The 14,861-nt window shown below is 44.0% G+C and overlaps 1 protein-coding gene across 3 annotated transcripts in view; it reads right to left on the bottom strand.

Moving 5' to 3' along the window:
* Nucleotides 1-14,861, bottom strand: part of SCMH1 (Scm polycomb group protein homolog 1) — a 70,554-nt gene that overhangs the window by 50,324 nt on the left and 5,369 nt on the right. Inside the window, exons 2-3 of one of the 3 annotated variants that reach the window (XM_040337938.1) lie at nucleotides 10,955-11,171; nucleotides 7,551-7,610 (exon numbers count right to left, since the gene is read on the bottom strand). In XM_040337938.1, coding sequence (XP_040193872.1) covers nucleotides 7,551-7,610; nucleotides 10,955-10,979 — 85 coding nt within the window. In that variant the 5' untranslated portion in view covers nucleotides 10,980-11,171. The remainder of the gene's footprint in view (nucleotides 1-7,550; nucleotides 7,611-10,954; nucleotides 11,172-14,861) is intronic. The other 2 variants (XM_040337939.1, XM_040337940.1) reach the window with 2 other exon arrangements.

Below are 14,861 nucleotides of genomic sequence, written 5' to 3'. Positions count from 1 at the left end.
ATAATCCAATAGGCAGGCCAGGTAATCAAGAGACAAGTGTTCAGACAGGTAACAGGAGGGTCACAGGTAGCTGCAGATCAGACAGCACCGATCCCAGGCACTCTGGCAGTTTAAATAGACAGATTGTCGCCAAGCGCCGCAAATGCGCATCGGCACCAGAACGCACAGGCGCGCGCCGGGGGCGACCAGCAAGGGAACCTCTCTGACAGACACCACTGATCTTTTTAGCTTCCCAATGACCACAAGTTTAAGGAGCATTCTTCATAGTGACCATCTCACTAACGTATAATTAGTTGTAGATATAGTCATTTTAGCAGGGGTTCTTTAAGACTATTTCAAGTGTTCCTCTGTGTTAAAAAGGTTGAGAAAGGCCGTTTTAGCATGTGGAATGACGGGGTGGATTTACAGTCACCTAAATCACTTCTACGATAAAGAAAAACACTAATGTGTTCAACTACATTTTTGTGGTTTATGGTCAGTCAGGGTTTTGACCCTTGCCAAGGGCCAATACATTGAATGCCCTAAAAGGTGTCTACTGAGCTAAATGCAACAATTTCAAAAATCACAGTATATTTAGTTTACAAATAAAAACCAGCAGGGTAAGGTTCATTATTTAAACATTATTTTCAGCCGAGTTAAATGAGGATTGAAAACTACATTCACATGGCTGAATCAAAAGATTCTTATGTTTTGCTAATTGAGCCAATTGTGTCAACATGACAAAAAACACTGTGGCAAATAGAATCCAATTTATTAGCAGTAAATTATATTCACAGTAATTGAAGAATGATGCAATGTATACTCCAACAAGACTACATTACAGACGGTAGAGGTCATATTCTTGAATCACTACTCAGTGAGTCATGGATCCATAAATAATATGCATCAGAGTACTGTTGGAACAGCTTACCTGCATACCTATTCCAGGTCACAGAATCACTAAGTAGCATAGTAAGGATAAGGAAGCTACGCCCCAAACTTACTATTTAACAACAAATGAGCAATAGTACCTCCATTGTTTTATCCTGACATGCTTCTTTTTGGGAAATCACTAGAAACCTTTTAGAATCTGTTTGGTTTCCGGTACTCTCTGGATCCAGTTCACTTCCTCCTGCCGATTGCAGCCAAACCAACGACCAAATTAATAAACCATATCCTGACTGCAGCTAGATGCTTGATAGCCCTAAAGTGGAAACAGCAGCTACCACCTTCCCATAGAGATCTCGAACATATTCACAATGGCCCAGATTCACAAAGGAGATACGACGGCGTATCTCCTGATACGCCGTCGTATCTCTGTTTCTATCTATGCGACTGATTCATAGAATCAGTTAAGCATAGATATCCATAAGATCCGACAGGTGTAATTGTTTTACACTGTCGAATCTTAGGATGCAGCACCGCGGCCGCCGCTGGGGGGAGTTTGCGTCGTAAACCAGTGTCGGGTATGCAAATTAGGAGTTACGGCGATCCACGACGGATTTTCGCATTTGCTACGTCGCCGCTAGTCTAGTTTCCCGTCGCAAAGTTAGTCGTCGTTTTGGGTGCCCCAACTTTAGTCAGCAAACGTATTGCTGTCTAAAGTATGGCCGTCGTTCCCGCGTCGAAATTTAAAAATGAACGTCGTTTGCGTAAGCCGTCCGGGAATACGGAATTACGCTACGCGCGTCGCCGTTCGAAAAAATGACGTCACTGCGCGCAAAGCACAACGGGAATTGCGAAACGGAGCATGCGCAGTAGGTCCGGCGCGGGAGCGCGCCTAATTTAAATGGCACACGCCCATTTGAATTGGCCCGCCCTGCGCCGGACGTATTTGCGATACACCGCCGCAAGTTTCCAGGTAAGTGCTTTGTGGATCGGGCACTAAAACTGGAAATTTGCCAAGGTGTATCGTAAACGGGTTACGTTACACCGGCGCTCTTGTACGTGAATCTGGCCCAATGTCCACAACATGGAGTATCTGACAGGTCCACTAAATAATAATATCCCCAAATTCAACAAAACTTGGCTTCCACGGGGGCTTTTGGACACAACCTCATCCTGTATAGTTGCACTCTGAATATCATATTGAACTACTTGGAGGTGTTGAGAATTGTCTGATGGGTTGTATTCTCTTCTACTTTTTCTTTACGTTTCATTTTTTCCTTGGTTATTCTTCTCTTTGCATTTGATATACTGTATTTATTGGCGTATAACACTCACTTGTTTACCCTGAAAATAGAGGGTAAACTGTGCCTGCGTGTTATACGCAGGGGGCTGTGGAAACTTTTTTCCTGAAACTTCCCTCTTAAAGTTAGGGTGCGTGTTATATGTCTGTGCGTGTTATATGTCTGTGCGTGTTATACGCCGATAAATACGGTAGTTGTATAACTTTTGTTACAGCAGTCATTTGAAAAAACAGACTTTATATATGTTCTAGCACTGGATGGATGGATGGATATACCACTTGTTATTGCCAGTTGGGCTACTGGTATATACCCTTCTTTTCCACAGTGGCCCATCAGGTAGACTTAAAGGGTAAGTTCACCTTTACAGAAAAATCTGTATGGTGAACTTACAATGGATCCCCTCCTCATCCTCCCCAGTCACGCTGACCTGGAGTCTGGCGATCACTCATACTGACACATCGGACAGTCGCTTTATCGATCCGGGGCTTAGAAATCCCCTTGGCTTAATGTCCTAAAACGTACTTCGTAAAGGTCGGCGCCGACCAATCAGAATCTCCGTAGCCCGTCCTGTCAGCGGAAGAGAAGAAGAGAGAAAGCGATGGGGAGGGGGTTCAGTGTAAGTTCACCTTACAGGTTTTCTGTAAAGGTGAACATACACTTCAAGCTGGGTACACACAGGTCTAAATTCAGGCAGTTCAGCAGAGACCAGCCAAATTGGGATCGGTGTGTAGCCCTCCTGGGCAGTCATTGGATCAGTTTATGTTAAATGGGACTGCTGGCAAACCTTGTTCAGGCAGCCAATTACCCAACCAATGTTGAGATACTCCCTTCTCATAACTGCACATCTATTTTTTCTGAATGTATTTACCTATTGTATTGGGGAAAATACCAGGATTTACACTGACTGTACACTTTAACTGTCTGTTATTAAACTTTGAAAAGAATAAAACATTATTCTTAAAAAACAAAATGATTACAAGATGGGTGTAACTAGAATCTTTTCCCTTTAAAGCTATGGAAAGTGTGGTGCCCAGATTTGGGCTTTATATTTTCAGTCATCATATAGGATAGATTATTACAGGGGTAACAACTTATGTGTCTTTTATAATTTAGAGATTTGTAGACTAGCCATTAAAGCGGAGGTTCACCCGCACATGACCCTTTTTCCCCTTAGATGGATGCTCGTTTTGTCTAGGGGAATCGGCTAGTTGTTTTAAAATATGAGCCGTACTTACCGTTTACGAGATGCATCTTCTCCGCCGCTTCCGGGTATGGGCTGCGGGACTGGGCGTTCCTATTTTGATTGACAGTCTTCCGAGAGGCTTCCGACGGTCGCATCCATCGCGTCACAATTTTCCGAAAGAAGCCGAACGTCGGTGCGCAGGCGCAGTATAGAGCCGCACCGACGTTCGGCTTCTTTCGGCTACTAGTGACGCGATGGATGCGACCGTCGGAAGCCTCTCGGAAGACTGTCAATCAAAATAGGAACGCCCAGTCCCGCAGCCCATACCCGGAAGCGGCGGAGAAGATGCATCTCGTAAACGGTAAGTACGGCTCATATTTTAAAACAACTAGCCGATTCCCCTAGACAAAACGAGCAGGAATCTAAGGGGAAAAGGGAAAAAAATATATAATTGGGTGAACTCCCGCTTTAATTGAGGGCAGACTAGCTACTATAATTATGTCAAAACACTAGGATCACTGGGCTATACGCTTACAGCATTCATTGCTACTATAATTATTGTGCCCGACAACTGTTAAAAGTGTCACTAAACCCAAAGATACAAAAACTATCAACAAATGCTGTTTTACATGCGGTTTATACTTACTCAGTCACTATGAGATTCCTTTTCTGTATTCTTTAAAGAAAAAACAGGTTGATCTGCTGTTCTTTCTCCACCTTCTGTTCATGTCCTCAATTCAGCTAAGGATTTTGCAGAGCAGTGTAGACATCTCTGCACATGCTCAGTTTTCAGTGAGTTTCTATGCTGAGCATTTCTTCCCAATAAAATCTGAGCAGCCCATGTGACTATAGAATCACACATCTGGGGGCCTACACAGTGGTAAACGACAGCTCAGCTCCTCCCTCCTCCTCCATGCCCACTAACCAGCTAAACACAATGGGGGGGGGGGGGGGGCGGAATATTACATGTAGACTGATGGAGGCTTCATCTCCCTCTTATTCTAAGACATAGGTTGGAGGGGCGTGACAACCCGTGGCTGGCAGAAATTCACCCATGCCATGTTATTTCCACAAAATAAAGATTTGATTTCAAATATATATTTGTATGACAATTTAAAACAGTTTATTGATATCATTTATTTTTACTCCAGGGCTTGACAAATTTGCTTGGAATCTAGGAACCAGCTAAAAAAGTTAGGAGCCAGAAATGCGCCCCGTCCCGCCGAGCTCGCGTGCAGAAACAAACGCGTACGCGAGTAGCGCCGGCATACGAAAGCGGTGTTCAAACCACACTTGTGAGGTATTGCCGTGATTGGTAGAGCGAGATCAATATTTCTAGCCCTAGACCTTCTCTGTAACTCAAAACATGCAACCTGTAGAATTTTTTAAACGTCGCCCATGGAGATTTTAAAGGGTAAAAGTTTGTCGCCATTCCACGAGCGGACGCAATTTCGAAGCGTGACATGTTGGGTATCAATTTACTCGGCGTAACATTATCTTTCACAATCAAAAAAAAATTGGGCTAACTTTACTGGTGTCTAATTTTTTAATTAAAAAAGTGTATTTTTTCCCAAAAAAGTGCGCTTGTAAGACCACTGCGCAAATACGGTGTGACAAAGTATTGCAACGACCGCCATTTTATTCTCTAGGGCAGTGATGGCGAACGCGTGGCACGCGTGCCGCTCCCGGCACGGCAAGCTGTTTCGGTGGGCACGCCATGAAATGAAAGCATACAGTGGAAAATCTAATTGTCCACACCGCACTGCAAACTACATCCCCCATAGTTCTATCTATTGGCTAGCGGTGACGTACCTGAGTGGGAGTGACAAAGAATAAGCGACGGGGGGGGGGTGACGTACGCACGCTAATCCAATCCACACTGCACCCACCAATCAGCGGCTAGCTGCCGAAATAATCAGATCTGCGCTTCTAATATTTGCTTCACCCACCAGCCAATCAGTATTGCTGTTACCCGCCCTCCTCCAGCAGCCCGCCACATTTGACAAGAAGATGCAGGCAGAGATGAAAGCGTGACTGTGCTGTATTGAGGTGGGCGGGAGTGTGCTCTGCTCGGCTCTGTTCCCTGCACTTGCCGTGTTGTAGAGAGCCTGCTTCTCCTCTGTCAGGACCAGAGCTGCTGTGACTCTGACAAGAGCCATCACAGAGCAGGCTTTCTGTGATGGCCCCCCCCTTCTCCGGTCAGCAGCACCAGCAGAGAGACCTTCCTCGGCAGGACTGAGTGGTTTGCAGAAGGGGACTGAATTACAGGTAATCATTGTTCAGTAACTTTTCATTATGCAGCTATTTTTCAGTGTGCAGTCATTTTTCAGTGTGCAGTATGTTTTATTATGCAGTCATTTTTCAGTGTGCAGTCATTTTTCAGTGTGCAGTATGTTTTATTATGCAGTCAGTTTTCAGTGTGCAGTCAGTTTTCAGTGTGCAGTATGTTTTATTATGCAGTCAGTTTTCAGTGTGCAGTAATTTTTCAGTGTGCAGTCATTTTTCAGTGTGCAGTATGTTTTATTATGCAGTCAGTTTTCAGTATGCAGTCATTTTTCAGTGTGCAGTCATTTTTCAGTGTGCAGTATGTTTTATTATGCAGTCAGTTTTCAGTGTGCAGTCAGTTTTCAGTGTGCAGTATGTTTTATTATGCAGTCAGTTTTCAGTATGCAGTCATTTTTCAGTGTGCAGTCATTTTTCAGTGTGCAGTATGTTTTATTATGCAGTCAGTTTTCAGTGTGCAGTCAGTTTTCAGTGTGCAGTATGTTTTATTATGCAGTCAGTTTTCAGTGTGCAGTCATTTTTCAGTGTGCAGTCATTTTTCAGTGTGCAGTATGTTTTCAGTGTGCAGTCATTTTTCAGTGTGCAGTATGTTTTATTATGCAGTCAGTTTTCAGTGTGCAGTCAGTTTTCAGTGTGCAGTCAGTTTTCATTATGCAGTATGTTTTCATTATGCAGTATGTTTTCATTATGCAGTATGTTTTCATTATGCAGTATGTTTTCAGTGTGCAGTCATTTTTCAGTGTGCAGTATGTTTTCATTGTGCAGTAACCGAATGTAATTCTGAAACCTACATTCTGAACAAATTTGGCTGAAACGTAAATTTTTGGTCCTTTTGGGGTGAATTAAGAGGGATGATCAGTCCCATCCTCTGTACAGAGACGCTGGCAGGTTTAATTCTGTGTTGGCACTTTGAAAGAAATAAGTTGGTTTTGTCGCGGTTTGGGCACTCGGGCTCAAAAAGGTTCGCCATCACTGCTCTAGGGTGTTAGAATAAAAAATACATATAATGTTTGGGAGTTCTAATTAGAGGGAAGGAGATGGCAGTGAAAACAAACAGGGGAAGCTTCATTAGCATTTTTAAGATGGCGCCAGATCACAGAAGGAAGCATAGGCCTGCAGAAGGCCACAAAGCCGCGGCCTGACGTGATCGCGCAGCAGTGGGGGTGCACGGAGACACGCGATACCCCAGCTGTGCCGCGCCAGGTCGCTAATTCTAGTCGCAATTGCAACCTGGTGCCCGGGGTTTGTCGAACCCTGTTTTACTCTGTATTCCAAAGACAATTTTTTTTTTTTACTTGTGACCAGCGGCAGATGACTAGAAGATTTTTTTTGCATTAACATAATTACAGTGCCATCATCCACATACAGAAATAGAAGGGATAATGTAAACTAAACAGGGTGTGTTTAGTATCACTTTAAGTCAACGTATCAGCTACACAGGGAGTGCACGGTTTTCCATGAGTCAGCGGACTCTGTGTGTGGTTAGAAAAAGCAGTAAAGCTCAACCATTGTGTAGGACTGCAAAGTAGGAAGCAGAACCTGCGTATATAATGAGCTTACCTGCATCACAAACATATAGAAATAAAACGTACACAGAAACAATGTTTTGTAAAAACAAAAAACACGTTCATAGATTACTTGTATCAAGCAGACCTCTTTTACATGTGTATCGAAAAAATAAATAAAAGACTATATGTTGCACTTAAAATATATTAATTTCTGTCCACTATTTATCTAGGAACTGAGAGATTTCTGCTGAGAACTGTGAGTTTGTACCAAGAAAGAATGCTAGAACCATGTGATGACCTAGCAGGAATTTTAAGCTAGAGGTTTTGGCTGTATGGGGGTTTTGGCTGTTTTGGATATGGATATATTTTAATGTATGCCAATATGAATACAGACATGATTAGCTGTACCTTGAATAGTATGCGTACCAGCAGGTCTGACATGTCTCCTCCCATCTTTCCAGTCTGCCGCTAAAAAATGATATACACTAATGAGATACATACACAGTATGTTATTTGTAGTTTTATATATATGTGAGCAGTTTGAAGGTTGTGTAAAGCTGACAATCAGAGATATACGGTAACTTTTACATGACTGAGATAAAATAAAGGTCTGTTAATACTACTCACATGCACAGTTCAAGCCAAACTATATAAAAGAAACTGTGAAAAATAAACAATGATTAACCTGCAGGGCCATGCTACCCATAACAGGGAATCTACTGGCTAGAGCAATGGGCAAAATAATTGTGTAAGCCCAAACTGGCTTATGACTGGAGGACCTTAAAATCATGCAATGAAGAGTGTATATGCATGTCAGCCATTAGTATGTATAAGTGCAGTTGGGGAGACTGGATCAGTATCACAGAAATATAAACAGTGGGGAAATGGCAATGGATTGATTAGTGAAACACAAAATAAACACCAAAGCATAGCTATTTTTCACCTAAAGGTACCAGATAAGCATCTACTTACTATCCTACCCAGGTCAAGCTGTATCTCTCATAATGTAATATTTTACAATTTTAGGCTCCATTCACATCTAGGTGTTTTCACGCCAGACGCCCGACGCTTGTGCCGCTGGAGGGGAGATTTCACATTGGTGTCTATGGAGATGGTTCACATCTCACGCCGAACGCCTGCCGCCTGAAAAAAAGTCCCGGACCCTTTTTTTCAGGCGGCATTGGCGTTCGGCCATAGACAACAATGTGTTGTCAAAAAAAAAAAAAAAGACCCGTTTTGTCGCGGCAAATCGCGGGTTAAATACGCCGCAATTTGTCGCGGCAAAATACGCCGAAATACGCCGCGTTACAGTGTGAATGCGGCCTAAAGCTGAACTGCAGACAGATATAACAAGGCAGGTCATTGCAGCTCCTTATTCATTAACTCATTTGTAATTATATTTCTAAAAGCGATCAGTGCAAATAGATCAATCTGACTAGTCATCCGTCTCTTGTAACACTCTATACAACAGACTTCAGAGAGGGGGAGAAAGAAGCAGCACAAGGAGCCAATCAGCTGTGCTGCAGTGTAAGGAATATGCTGATAAACAGAGTGATCAGAGTGCCAGAGAGATCAGCTTGCTGCCTTCCCCTTTCACTTTCACTTTCCAGTCAGTGGGTGGGGGGTGGAGATGAGACCTTTACACCGATTAGCCATAACATTATGGCAACCCACCTAATATTAAGTAGGTCCCTCTTTTTCCATCAAAACAGCCTGACCTGCTGAGGCATGGACTTCACATGACCTCTGAAGGTATGCTGTGGTATCTGGCACCAAGCCATCAGTAGCTGATCCTGTAAGTTGCAAGGTGGGGCCTCCATGGATCAGACTTCCCTGGTGACATCTCTTTCCCAGGTAAGAAATGCGTAAGCACCCGGTCATCCACAAGATATAAAGGAAAGTATGATTCATCAGACCAGGCCACCTTCCATTGCTCTGTGGTCCAATTTTCATGCTCATGTGCCCTTCTAGGTACTTTTGGCTGTGGACATGGGTCAACATGGGTACCCTGACTGGTCTATGGCTACAAAGCCCCACACACAACAACTGGTGATGCACTGTGTGCGCTAATACCTTTCTATCAGAACCAGCATTAACTTTTACAGAAATTTGAGCTACAGTAGCTCTTCTGTTTGATTGGACTACACTGGCCAGCCTTCGCTCCCCACGGGCTCCAGTGAGTTCTGTCTGCCCATGACTGTGTCTCTGGTTCGTCGGTTTTCCTTCCTTGGACCACTTTTGGTACGCCTTTACCAGTGTAAGCCAGAAACATCCCACAAAGGCTGCCGTTTTGGAGCTGCTCTGACATCTCCCCAATACAAATTGGCCTCTGTCGTAGTCACTCGAATCCTTATGCTTGCCCTTTTTTTCTGTTTTCAACACATAAACTTCAGGGACAACATGTTAACTTGCTGCCTAATATATCCCACCTACCTTCTCATGTCATTGCAATGAGATAATCATTGTTATACACTGTACCTCTCAGCAGTCATAATGTTATGGCTGATCGGTGTAAGTGTTTAAGAGGAAGTAAACCTTCCTCAAAAAAAAAAAAAAACCCACACCCTGCAAGACAAAGGCATAATGAGCTAGTACGCATAGTAGAGCTGCACGATTCTGGGCAAAATGAGAATCACGATTTTTTTGCTTAGAATAAAGATCACGATTCTCTCACGATTCTCACGGCGTAAAATCTTTTACATTTATACAAAAAAAAAAAATTGCGCTAACTTTACTGGCTAGTTTTTTTTTCATTCATTAAACTATTCATTAACTTTGGTTTAAGGTTTGGTGTTTAAGTGGTTAAATGTTTTTAATTTACATACAGAAGTCAATTCCTTTGATGTACAAGTCAATGTGATACAATGTTTAGACTTAACATTCCACTGACAAAGAATGTTTTCAAAACTTGGCAGGCTGCCCAGACTTGGCAGATTGCCCAGAAATTGACTTTTGGCTGAGAGCAGAGAGGAAATTCTTTGCATGTCAAAGATCGTGAAACCCTGTGTCAAGATCGCAACGAGAAAAAGATCGCGAAAACGATTCCTGACGATTAATCGTGCAGCTCTAATGCATAGCATACTAGCTCATTATGTATTACTTACCTCTGATCGAAGCCCCCGCAGCGGTCCACGTCTCCCCCTCCGAGCCGCCGACACATCTTCCGGAGTTACTTCCGGGTATCGCGGCTCCGGCGCTGTGATTGGCCGGAGCCGCGATGATGTCACGGGAGCCGCCGGTAACGGCACGAAGACTGAAGCAACGGCACATAGGTGCCATTGCTTCAGTTTGCCCCAGTGCACTTGGGCACATGCAGACACAAGGGGATATCTCCTAAACCGTGCAGGTTTAGGAGATATCCTGGGTAGCTACAGGTAAGCCTTAATATAGGCTTACCTGTAGTATAAAGTTATAAAAAAGGATTTACAACCACTTTAATAAACTGCAGCAGAGAAAAAGAAAAGTGCTCTTGCCCTGCCAGACAGGGCTGCGTGGTACAGCTGAGATTTTTAAATCTCAGAACTGAATGGACAGAAGTACAAATCCTTTGGCCGTTATAACAGCTCCTTTATGTGCATTTCATTTTTGTATTTACTAAGCTCTTTGCCTAGAGTTCAGCTTTAAGCCACTGGCACGACGCAAATAAATATTCCAATGCTGAACATCAAGTCCCATTACCCTGAGGAGGAGCATATTACTGGGCCAAGAGCAACAACTGTCTACAATGATATCGTTTTTAAACATGCAGAAAATAAACCTTTTTTAAAAAGGCAACATACCCATGTAAAAAGTCATCTAAGTAAAATAATTACCCCTTAAGTGACCAGGTTTTCTCATGATTCCAAGAGCCAAGCAACTGGTGAAGGGGAACTCTTTGGACTGACTCCAACACACAGCCTTGGGAGAGTATGACAGTGGAACGCGGACAGCTGAGCAGGTGGTTCCTGTTACACTTTCAAATAATCCATTTGTATATACGATTCTTGAGTCTGGCGCGCTCTGTTTCTCAAGCTGGCCATTGGAGTGTATCTGATGGAAATACAAGTTACAAAAATGTATACAGGATTAGTATCAGGAGAAAGTCGTTTTTCACAGTGATGGCGTCAGTTATTGATACATTCACATAAAGGCTGTTTTTTACACTGGGCCTGGGGGGGGGGGGCATTGACGGTAAAACGCTGCTAGTTTTAGCTGCGCTTTACTGTATTTTTAGTGTATACACCACCTGAAAGGACTTTTTTTATTGTCCTGCCAACACACCACCCAGTGTGAAAGCACGCAGGCTTTCACACTACGGCTGCAGGGGAGGCGCTTTACAGGCGCTATTTTTAGCCCAAATGCGCCTGAAAAACGCCTCCAGTATGAAAGGGGTCTAAAGGAAAGTGTGGCTCTTCTGTACATATTTTCTTATAATTAGAGCTATAAAGTAGAAAGTAGTTGTAAACCTCAGACATGAAATATGAACAAAGCATATCCCTCTATAATGTGTACTTGTCTCAATTAAGAGCACTAGGGGTTATTTCTGTCTGCTGCTTTGTTCCTCTTCTATTAGCATGAGTCACTTTCAATATGTTTTCCTGACACCAAGAGAAAAATGGTGACAGGGGAGGGAGCTGTAGCTGATTGACAGCCTCTGTTCGTTTGTGTGTGTGTGTGGGGGGGGGGGAGGGGGGGTTCAGTCCCTGATTCCTTTTTTGCCAACAGCACATACAAGCTTTATATATTCTGGACTTCGAACAGGTGTAGAGAAGAGAAGACAGAAAAAACAGGTACAACTTGTGTAGGAAAATGTGTTTAATCTCTGTGTACCACCTGAGGCCAGTCACTTCAACCACTTTAAAACAGGTCTGGATTGACAAATTTCATCCAGAACTAAGAGTCAGAGTTGGGCTTTAACATTCAGGGACCCAATCTCCTACTTCTGGGAGCCAGAAAAAGACCTAAAAAAACAATCACTTGACTGGGGACAAGCTGGGCAAGTGTTAAATGTAAAATTAAAAAGGGAATGCAGAGAGTTATCTATACGAAATGAAATTAACCATTTACAAATTCAACGGTCATGCTTAAAGTGATTGTAAACGATCACCTTGTAAAACAACCCATTCAGTTTGAAATAGAAACGAAAGGCAAAACGTGTGTATAGATATATATATACAAAAAAAAAAAAACACACACACACATTATTAATACCTTATTTTCCCTTGTTTCAGCTTTGCTTCAAAAATTATACCCCATGTAGCTTTAGTCGTGCTTCAAAGCATCTTCAAAGCCTCCATATAAGTCTATGGCAAAGCTTGTTTGAAGCCCCCACTGAAGCCTCACCAAAGCCCCACCAAAGACTCATCGGAGCACCAAGCAAAAGCAAAGTGTAAACAGGACTGCAAGCTAACCATTTTATTTAGTCACAGAAGCTTTGACCACCCCCTACCCAAGATGGATTTTGAGAGGGAGACCACACGTGGGGGCCTCTTCCCAACAACACTGGGCGGTGGTTTTGAGAGTCTGCGGGCAGGGGGCTTATTGGAATCTGGAAGCCCCCCTTTAACAAGGATCATGCCCCCCTTCCTATGTGAATGAGTATGGGCTACCCATTCACCCAAAAAAAAAGAAGTGTAGTGTTACAAAAAACAAGAGACGGTTTTTGAAATGTCCTTTGTTAAAAATGAACAATGTCGTAGCTTCATGTCTTCTTCCTCCATTTTTTTTTAGCTTTGGCCTTCTCTCTCCACTTCTTCTCCTCCTGTTTCTTCTCTCTCCGCCGATGACTTCTTCCCCCTCCAATGCCGCCTCCTGCTGGTGTATCAGGTCCGGATAAGGGTTTGAGAGGGAAACCACACGCCAAAAAACACAAAACGGTGTGGCCCCCCCCCCAAATCCACACCAGGCCCTTGTCCGAGCATGCAGCCAGGCAGGTCAGAAAAGGGAGGGAACAAGGGGGCTTATTGGAATCTGGAGGCCCCCAGATTCCCGCCCCCCCATATGTGAATAGATATGGGTTACCCATTCACCAAAAAACAAAGTGTAGTGTTACAAAAAACAAGAGACGGTTTTGTGTCAGGTCCAGTGTCTTTCAGTTCTTATACAGCCATGGGGTGTGGGCATCTGGGGACATTGCAAGGGGCGGGGTCTACAGGTGATGTCCACGGATGGCCAAGCCCCATGGCTATATAAAAACTGGTAGACACTGGACCTGATACAACAGCAGGAGGCAGCATCAGAGGAGGAAGTCATCAGCAGAGGGAGAAAACAGGAGCTAAAAAGAACTGGAGGAAAAAGACACAAAGCTACGACATTCTTTATGTTTAAGGACATTTTTAAAAACCGTCTATTCTCTTTTGTAACACTACACGTCTTTTTTTTGGGTGAATGGGTAGCCCATAGTCATTCGCATAAGGAGGGGGGGGGGGCGGGATCTGGGGGCACCCTTGTTAAAGGGGGCTTCCAGATTCCAATAAGCCCCCTGCCCGCAGAAAACTCCACAACCACTGCCCAGGGTTGTCAGAAAGAGGCCCTTGTCCCCATCAACATGTGGACAAGGTGCTTTGGGGTGGGGAGCGCAGAGTCTCCCTGTCCCAAAGAACCCCCCCATGCTGAGGGCATGTGGCCTGGTATGGTTTGCTCGTCCCCCCTCCTTTCCTGACCTGCCGGGCTGCATGCTTTTTTTAGGCATGGTGTTTGCCCCTCAAAATCCATACCAGACTCAAAGGGCCTAGTATGGATCTGGGGGGGGGCATGCCGTTTTTTTTTATATATATATTTTTTATTTTGTGTGAGGTTCTCACATCGCTTGCCACAAGTTGGATCAGTTAAAACGATGAAAACAATGAGCTTAAAGCGGTGGTTCCCCTAAAAATAAACTTTTGACATTGCATTTGCTACATTAATTACAATTAGAATCGGCTGGTTTTATGTAAAAAATACCTCCGTACGTAGCGTTTGGTATATTCGTTCCCACCGCCACTTCCGAGTACGATGCTGGCGGTGGGCGTTCCTAATTGATGGACCGACACATCCATCGCGTCACGAGATGCCGAAAGAAGCCGAACGTCGGTGCGGCTCTATACGGCGCATGCGCACCGACGTTCGGCTTCTTTCGGGCATCTCGTGACGCGATGGATGCGTTGGTCAGATGCCTGTCCATCAATTAGGAACGCCCACCGCCAGCATCGTACCCGGAAGTGGCGGTGGGAACGAATATACCAAACGCTACGTACGGAGGTATTTTTTACATAAAACCAGCCGATTCTAATTGTAATTATTGTAGCAAATGCAATGTCAAAAGTTTATTTTTAGGGGAACCACCCCTTTAAATCATGCCCAGGTCAGACCAAAGTAGTACAGGAAGCATTTTCAAAGTGAGACCGATACAAGTCGGACCAGTTAAAATGGGGAACCTGATGCAGCTGGAGACACCCCCCGACGGGAGGCATCTGATGAATCAGGGGACACCGCGACCGGGGCACCTGATGCAAGTAGATACGCCGGCGAGTTACACCTGATGCAAGTAGATACACCAGCGGGGGGGCACCTGATACAAGTAAATAGGCTGGCCTTGTACAAATCTGCTGGGCAGCAGCATTGAGTGCAGAGAAGCACTGCTCACAATTTAGCAGGTGCTGATCATAACAAAACCCATGCTTCTCTTTTCCCCATTGATTGCTAGGAAGTGCTTGGTCAAGTGATCCAAATATATAACAAGTAAATACATGACCTTATACT

Source organism: Rana temporaria, chromosome 2 (assembly GCF_905171775.1).
Source record: "Rana temporaria chromosome 2, aRanTem1.1, whole genome shotgun sequence".
Lineage (NCBI taxonomy): Eukaryota > Metazoa > Chordata > Amphibia > Anura > Ranidae > Rana > Rana temporaria.
This window is presented reverse-complemented; position numbering and strand designations above follow the sequence as displayed.